The sequence below is a fragment of the Neoarius graeffei genome, chromosome 7 (assembly GCF_027579695.1).
Source record: "Neoarius graeffei isolate fNeoGra1 chromosome 7, fNeoGra1.pri, whole genome shotgun sequence".
NCBI lineage: Eukaryota > Metazoa > Chordata > Actinopteri > Siluriformes > Ariidae > Neoarius > Neoarius graeffei.
Window position 1 is genome coordinate 72,850,637 of NC_083575.1, and position 8,887 is coordinate 72,859,523.

The 8,887-nt window shown below is 44.7% G+C and overlaps 1 protein-coding gene across 2 annotated transcripts in view; it reads right to left on the bottom strand.

Moving 5' to 3' along the window:
• Positions 1-5,105: 5,105 nt before the first annotated feature.
• Positions 5,106-8,887, bottom strand: part of pold4 (DNA polymerase delta 4, accessory subunit) — a 4,792-nt gene continuing 1,010 nt past the window's right edge. For both annotated transcript variants that reach the window (XM_060924843.1, XM_060924842.1), the window contains exons 4-5: positions 5,413-5,524; positions 5,106-5,275 (exon numbers count right to left, since the gene is read on the bottom strand). In XM_060924843.1, the coding sequence (XP_060780826.1) occupies positions 5,251-5,275; positions 5,413-5,524 (137 nt within the window). In that variant the 3' untranslated portion in view covers positions 5,106-5,250. The remainder of the gene's footprint in view (positions 5,276-5,412; positions 5,525-8,887) is intronic.

Consider the following 8,887-nt stretch of genomic DNA (forward strand, 5'->3'; position numbering starts at 1 on the left):
AACACTGGCCACTAGGCAGTGTGTATGACTGGTAATTACTAACACTGGCCACTAGGCGGTGTGTATGACTGGTAATTACTAACACTGGCCACTAGGCAGTGTGTATGACCGGTAATTACTAACACTGGCCGCTAAGCGGTGTATGACTGGTAAATACTAACACTGGCCACTAGGCGGTGTGTATGACTGGTAATTACTAACACTGGCCACTAGGCGGTGTGTATGACTGGTAATTACTAACACTGGCCGCTAGGCAGTGTGTATGACCGGTAATTACTAACACTGGCCACTAGGCAGTGTGTATGACTGGTAATTACTAACACTGGCCACTAGGCGGTGTGTATGACTGGTAATTACTAACACTGGCCGCTAGGCAGTGTGTATGACCGGTAATTACTATCACTGGCCGCTAAGCGGTGTATGACTGGTAAATACTAACACTGGCCACTAGGCGGTGTGTATGACTGGTAATTACTAACACTGGCCGCTAAGCGGTGTATGACTGGTAAATACTAACACTGGCCACTAGGCGGTGTGTATGACTGGTAATTACTAACACTGGCCACTAGGCGGAGTGTATGACTAGTAATTACTAACACTGGCCACTAGGCGGAGTGTATGACTAGTAATTACTAACACTGGCCACTAGGCGGTGTGTATGACTGGTAATTACTAACACTGGTATAGTGGAGGCATGCACAGGACCAAAACCATCAGAAAACAACTCGATGGGTTTCTTTATGTATCCACAGTCTCTGCCTATATTTATACGCTATAAATAAAGTAGTTTTCTGATCCCATGTCCATATAGTAAACATAGCATATATACATGTTATCAATGATACTCGCCTCATCTATTGCAAGCATCACCAAGCTGTGAGCAGCATCAGGGTTTGGAGTGTTTTGGTTACCAGTTTTGTTTACTGTGTTTTGTTCAAAAGACAGTGCTGTGAACTAGATCTATTTTCAAAATAGTAAGAAAGCACTTGTTCATGAGTTGTCTTAGAAGTATTATTTAGTACTAATGAGCACATTTTGTTTCACAAGTGTAGTGTAAAGACTCTAAAATAAAAAAATAAAATTAAAAAATTAACACGAATAGCAGAAGTTTGATGGCGGCTTCTCAGTATATCTGCCAAAAAGCTCAAAAAACCTTTGACCTTTCAGAAGGACCAAACAAAAGCTGTGATAATCAAAAGGTAAATTTTCTTAAAATAAACACCACTTACTCGATATCGGATCAGTAGTTTTGGCGAACCACGAGGTGAATTTCGTTTATCTTTTTATCTGCCGGTTATCTTCCGATACTACCAAGTTATAACGAGGTTTCTCTTATTTCGTTTCAGAACGATTTGTTCCGAAGTTTATCAAGAAGTAGAACGGGTAATCGAACTTGATCAGGATAAGTGCTGATTGGATACGAAGTTACACTTTTACACTCAATCTTCCATTGTTACAACACGGTGACACTCGTTCTTGTGTACCTTTGATATCGCGAGATCAGCTGTTCGTATCGCGAGATCACGATTCGCCGTTCTGGTGATTGTAATGCTTATGCGCATGCGCAGTGTGCTATTGTTACATTCATTCTTACAACACGATGACATAGTGGCTCCTGCCTCGCTTCGCCTCTATGAGGCAGTAGCCACAAAAACTAAACATCACATCACACATCACATTATCTGTAGCCGCTTTATCCTTCTACAGGGTCGCAGGCAAGCTGGAGCCTATCCCAGCTGACTACGGGCGAAAGGCGGGGTACACCCTGGACAAGTCGCCAGGTCATCACAGGGCTGACACATAGACACAGACAACCATTCACACTCACATTCACACCTACGGTCAATTTAGAGTCACCAGTTAACCTAACCTGCATGTCTTTGGACTGTGGGGGAAACCGGAGCACCCGGAGAAAACCCACGTGGACACGGGGAGAACATGCAAACTCCGCACAGAAAGGCCCTCGCCGGCCCCGGGGCTCGAACCCAGGACCTTCTTGCTGTGAGGCGACAGCGCTAACCACTACACCACCGTGCCGCCCAAAAACTAAACAAAAGACCACATTTTCAAGCTGTTTCTTCTTCTTTTGGCTGCTCTTGATTGGGGTCACCACAGTGGATCTTCCACATCCTTCTCTACCACGCCCGCCATTTTCATGTCCTCTCTCACCACATCCTTGTCAGGGGCGTAGCTGGGGGGTGCCCATGACCCCCCCTTTGTCGGACCATACATGTTTTCAGTAGCCGCATAAGAATATTAGAAAAACACCCACTGTAATTTTTCTAACATTTAAAAAAAAAAAAAATAGATTGTCACCTCAGCCAGAGCCTTCCTGTGGTTTGGGCGCGAAAACCCAGTTTGTCAGAGTGTGTGCGGGAGAGGCGGATGTCTCATCTCATCTCATCTCATTATCTCTAGCCGCTTTATCCTTCTACAGGGTCGCAGGCAAGCTGGAGCCTATCCCAGCTGACTACGGGCGAAAGGCGGGGTACACCCTGGACAAGTCGCCAGGTCATCACAGGGCTGACACATAGACACAGACAACCATTCACACTCACATTCACACCTACGGTCAATTTAGAGTCACCAGTTAACCTAACCTGCATGTCTTTGGACTGTGGGGGAAACCGGAGCACCCGGAGGAAACCCACGCGGACACGGGGAGAACATGCAAACTCCGCACAGAAAGGCCCTCGCCGGCCCCGGGGCTCGAACCCAGGACCTTCTTGCTGTGAGGCGACAGCACTAACCACTACACCACCGTGAGAGGCGGATGTAAGTGCAGATATTAAATAATACACAGTGTGATAACAGGCAAACAGTCCGAAACAGCAGGCAAAGTCGTAATCGAGGAAACAGGCAGGAGGCCAATCAAGGTGCGGACAGAATATCAGAGGCAAAACTATACAAGATCAAGGGACAAGAAACAGGAGTCGAAAAACCAGGAGGTCAACAAGGACAGGAAACAAGGCTCAGTAAGACACACTAGACACGGCGTAATACTTCGCATCGTCCTTGCATGGGCGCAGTCCTTAAATAGCCCAAACATAGTTCATTGATTAAAGACAGGTGTTCTTTGTTAACAGTGCATGTGCTGGAGCTCAACAGGCGCGCCTTCAGGTGCACAGGCCAAGGTGCTCAGGACTGAAACAGTTCTGCGAAGCAGAACACGATCGCACTAGAAAGCATGGTCAAGCTGCCAGTGTAGCTGCAGTCTTTTTAGTTGCGAATTACGAGTATTTCCTCATGTTAATAATTCGCCATGTCAGAACAAGCAAAACCTTCCTCCTTCTTTCGATGTGAAGAGAGGTAAGCAATTTATTATATATTTTTTCCATCAAAATTGCATTTTGTGGCTTCGAAGCTAAGTTTTATTGCCGTTTCTAGAACACAACATCAAGAAAACGTGGAAGAAACAGCAATAATGGAAGAGCCAGTTTCTAAGCTACCTAAAACTAGCAATGGTAATTATTTTTTGTTACATAATGTACTCAGGTTGCCAGTCAGTGTTTCCCCCCCTTTGAAAAATCCTAGCTACGCCCCTGCATGTATCTCCTCTTTGACCTTCCTCGTTTTCGTGTGCCTGGCAGCTCCATCTTCAACATTCTCCTTTCAACATCTCTTCTCAGGATGTGCCCATACCATCTCAGTCTCATCTCTCTTAGCTTAATTCCCAAGCTCTCCACATGTGCTGTCCCTCTGATGTGCTCGTTCCTTATCCTGTCCAACCTTGTCACTCCCATCGCAAACCTTAACATCCTCAACTCCACCACCTCCAACTTTGCCTCCTGTCTCTTCGTTAAGGGTACGGTCTCCAATCCATACATCACAGCTGGTCTCACTACTGTCTTATACATCTTACCTTTCACTTTTGCTGGGACTTTCCTATCACAAATGACTCCCGAAATCCTTCTCCAACTGCTCCACCCTGCCCGCACTCTCTTTCTCACCTCACTATCACAGCCCCCATTTTCCTGCACAGTTGACCCCAGGTACTTGAATTCACCAACTTTCTTTATGTTGACTCCTTGCATCTACACTACACTCTCATCCCCATTATCACTGATGCACATGTATTCTGTTTTGCTATCTTTTCAATCCGCATATTAGATTTGGCACAGTTTTATGCCAGATGCCCTTCCTGACGCAACCCTCTCCAATTTATGGGACCGGCACCAAGAGTACGCTTATGCACCCCCAGTGACTGGATTACCATATTTTCAAGCTTGATAAGTCTTTTTATTAGTGTAGCGGCAACTTTTACAGCCGTGTCAGCAATATTGTGGGCGTAGTAGTAAGGAAAAAGTGTGTATCAGCCCGATACGCTGAAAAGGCCTAGTTAGAACCTTGAGTATATAGAGTACATGTGTGTGTGTTTATATATATATATATATATATATATATATATATATATATATATATATAAATAATTGTGTGGTTGTGTGTATGTATTTTTGAGTAATGTGTGGTTGTGCATGTGGTTCATTTTTTCTTAGTTGTATGCATGTGTGCATCTGAGTTCATTTTTTCTTAGTTGTATGCATGTAAATACACATCTTTTTCAACTACAGGCTAAATAGCAATAAAATACATGACTGACTTTGTCACATGACTATTAGACACTATTACTATTTTTCATCCATCCATTATCTGCAGCCGCTTATCCTGTACAGGGTCGCAGGAGCCTATCCCAGCTGACTACGGGTGAGAGGCGGGGTACACCCTGGACAAGTCGCCAGGTCATCACAGGGCTGACACATAGAGACAAACAACGATTCACAGTTACAGTCAATTTAGAGCCACCGATTAACCTAACCTGCATGTCTTTGGACTGTGGGGGAAACCGGAGCATCCAGAGGAAACCCATGCAGACATGGGACAGCATGCAAACTCCACACAGAAAGGCCCTCGTCAGCCGCTGGGCTCGAACCCAGGACCTTCTTGCTGTTAAGCGACACTACACCACTGTGCCGCCATTATTACTATTTTTTTCCCCCCTTAATTGTAAATCGACCTTGGGTGTGAGAAAGGCACTATATAAATTGAACTAATTATTATTATTATTATTATTATTATAAGGTTATTAAAGTAAAGACAAAGCAGCATTGAATAAAACTCCACTTTATAAAAATGTAGTGTAAAAATTAGTAAGCACAAACCCCCCCCCAGCAACATTCAAACATGAACAATGATGATAACCATGACAATCCATTCTCTCACTGCTGTCTCATCTTCTTCACCCATGTTTCTTCAAAAGGGATAGTCATACCAGAGACTGAAACAAAAAAAAATATCAAACATGAGGCTATGTTTAAATCTGGACTTATCAGTGTGTTATGACCGTGTGTGTGTGTGTGCATTTCGACATGTCATCATGTGAAATGAATCGTAGTTAGTGATTGTTGTACACACCTGTGTGTGTAGTCTGGGTCTGTAGTCTCCTTCAGCAGTATGTCTTTAATCTCCTGTGGGGGGTTCAGGCCATGTAGGGCTGCTCTCTCCCACCTCTGCAAGCGACTGATCCCTACACATGTGTACATGAAAGAAGAGAGATGTCTTGGTTTGTGTGATGAGGTACAAAATGAAATCCCAAAATTCTCTGCTAGTGAATTAGTATAGCATGGCTTCATGATACTGCTTATAATTTTCTGATTAGTTTTACTGCAGTAACAAATTCATAGTAATTATTGAACGTTTAAAGGCACCGACTGCAAAGTCATCTGAAATTTTCAATTTTTGTGGCTACTGCTTCATATAGAGGCAGAGACCACTATATCATTGTGTTGTAAGAATGTAAGAATTAGTGTAACAATTGCGCACTGCGCATACATGTGTTCCAATTAAAATGGCCGGTGAGTGTATACAATTCGGTTCACCGTTCAAAATAAAATGGACTAAAGAAATCGCTTTCAGACGTGTTTATGCTTATTACCGAGGGAAAGTGCGATCGTATTTTAAAATATACTCCAAGTTGTCCCCCTTTCCTTGCCTTCTTCGGCTAGTGGTCCCATGTGTGATGTCGATGTGATGCACTTCCAATTTGTTACTGGGAAGTTATCAAAAAGAGTATTGAGACCACTGAGCTCTAGCACCAGGCCTTTTCCGGGAAATAAGTGACAGAGTGGTGTATGTCAGCCTTGGTTTGGAGGTTTCAGTTTTGAAAACTGTAAGACGTAAGAGTAGAATAATATAAAGTACAGACACTTGGTATATTTTACTTCTGTGATTGTTAAATAGTTCATGGTGACAGCGTGTGTATGTCAGCCTTGGTTCGGAGGTTTCAGTTTTGAAAACTGTAAGACGTAAGAGTAGAATAATATAAAGTACAGACACTTGGTATATTTTACTTCTGTGATTGTTAAATTGTTCATTTTTGGATTACGCTTCATTTTTTGTGGCTACTGTCTCATAGAGTAAATATATATGCTATGTTTACTGTATGGACATGGTATCAGAAAACAATTTTATTTATAAGCAGTAGCCACATGTACCCATAGGGTACCTATTTTTTTTACTGTGCGTTGTATTTTCCTATGTCCCGCAAGAATAATATCATGCGGACGAGATGTGATTATTTTGATGTACTGAGGGTCGCTTTCCTCCGTTTTGGGACCGTTTTCCTCCCTCTTGAGGTAAACACTATGGTCCTGTGGAAACAGCCGAATGTGAAGAGCTTTAACTAATTAGCATAATTATGGAACTGGGTCACACCAAGATGATGCGGAAAACATCGTGACTCTGCATTGACCTTGGAGAGTTTTGACTCACAGGGATGTAATTTGTGGTTGATATTCGCAAACAGATTTGTGAAACAAAATATGAATATATCTTTTCTCAGTTACTGCTTTTGTGTTCTTGTTTCTTTCTCTGTCAGATCAAAACATTAGGTGTATAACTCCATACTCGCTACCATGGAGTTGAACCCATGCTTTCTAAAGCTAAGATAGCTAAGCGCTAGTGAGAACGGTTTAGTTATGTGTCCAGGAAAATGACGTCATCTAACCTCGCTCTAGCTTGCAGTTGCACTCACTAGGCAGGCTTTCCTTTTCTTTTTCACTGGCTTTTAACTGGCAAAAGAGCCGAGTCCGCCATGTTTGCCCACGCCGACTTATTTTGGTTAAAAGTAGATCAAACACGCCCCATGGTGGTCACGTGATATTGCTGCTCACTTGCTTTAGAAATCTGACAGCTTGTAATAAGTGTAACAATGTCATGAACTGTTGCTAGAATTTGAAGTTTATGTCACAAACACAGAAAGTGAAGGGATACAAACAGTGAAATGTAACAGGGCTGTTATATTATAATAAATGTCAGCACTTTTGGAACTCTGCTTGTCTAATCAAATTATCCATCCATTATCCCATAACCACTTATCCTGTACAGGGTCGCAGGCAAGCTGGAGCCTATCCCAGCTGACTATGGGCGAGAGGCGGGGTACACCCTGGACAAGTCACCAGATCATTGCAGGGCTGACACATATGGCCCTTTTCCACTACCCTTTTTCAGCTCACTTCAGCTCGCTTCAGCTCACTTCAGCCCGACACGGCTCGCGTTTCGACTACCAAAAACCAGCACGACTCAGCTCGTTTCAGCCCTGCTTAGCCCCTAAAACTCGCACCGTTTTGGAGTGGGGCTGAAGCGAGCCAAGCCGTGCCGAGTGAGGCTGGGGGCGTGAGCAGACACTCCCCTGTGCACTGATTGGTGAGGAGGAGTGTCCTCACATGCCCACACACGCCCCGCGAGCGCGCTGGGATCTGTAAACACCGCAAACCCGGAAGGAGAATAATTACGAATTACGAGAATTTCTGAAGCCTTATGCGCCTCGCCTCATCTATACGCTCTTGCCAGTATCTGTCCGCATTGTCGGTGACAACAAGCCACAGCACCAAGACCAGCAACACTAACGACTCCATGTCCTCCATGTTTATTGTTTACTATTCGGGTCGTGAGACTACCGCTTAAAAGCTCACTGATGTCACTGTTTGCGCTGCTTAACGACATCACCTGACGTCCACCCACTTTCGCTAACTCCACCCAATGTGTCCACCCACTTCCAGCCAGCACGGTTCAGCGCGGTTGTAGTCGAAATGCAACTCCAACAGCCCCGCTCAGCCCGACTCAGCACGGCACGGCTCAGCCCGACTCAGCCGCGTTTGTAGTGGAAAAGCGGCAATAGAGACAAACAACCATTCACACTCACGGTCAATTTAGAGCCACCAATTAATCTAACCTGCATGTCTTTGGACTGTGGGGGAAACCAAAGCACCCGGAGGAAACCCATGCAGACACGGGAAGAACATGTAAACTCCACACAGAAAGGCCCTTGTCAGCTGCTGGGCTCAAACCCAGAACCTTCTTGCTGTGAGGCGACAGTCAATTATTATGGTAGCTGGGATGGGCTTTCATATATGTTTGCAACCTTTTACACTCAACATACTAAAATACTGATGTAAAGCCCTTGAAGCCAAAAATAATAGTGCATGTGAAAATGCCCATATGGCCCTTTTCCACTACCCTTTTTCAGCTCACTTCAGCCCGACACAGCTCGCGTTTCGGCGACCTCAGAGCAGCACGACTCAGCTCGCTTCAGCCCTACTCAGCACCCAAAACTCGCACGGTTTTGGAGTGGGGCTGAAGTGAGCCCAACCGAGCCGAGTGGGGCTGGGGGCGTGAGGAGACACTCCCCTGTGCACTGATTGGTGAGGAGGAGTGTCCTCACATGCCCACACACGCCCCGCGAGCACGCTGGGATCTGTAAACACCGTAAACCCAGAAGAAGGAGAATTACGAATTACGAGAATTTCTGAAGCCTTATGCGCCTCGCCTCATCTATACGCTCTTGCCAGTATCTGTTGGCGTTGTCGGTGACAACAAGCCACAGCACCAA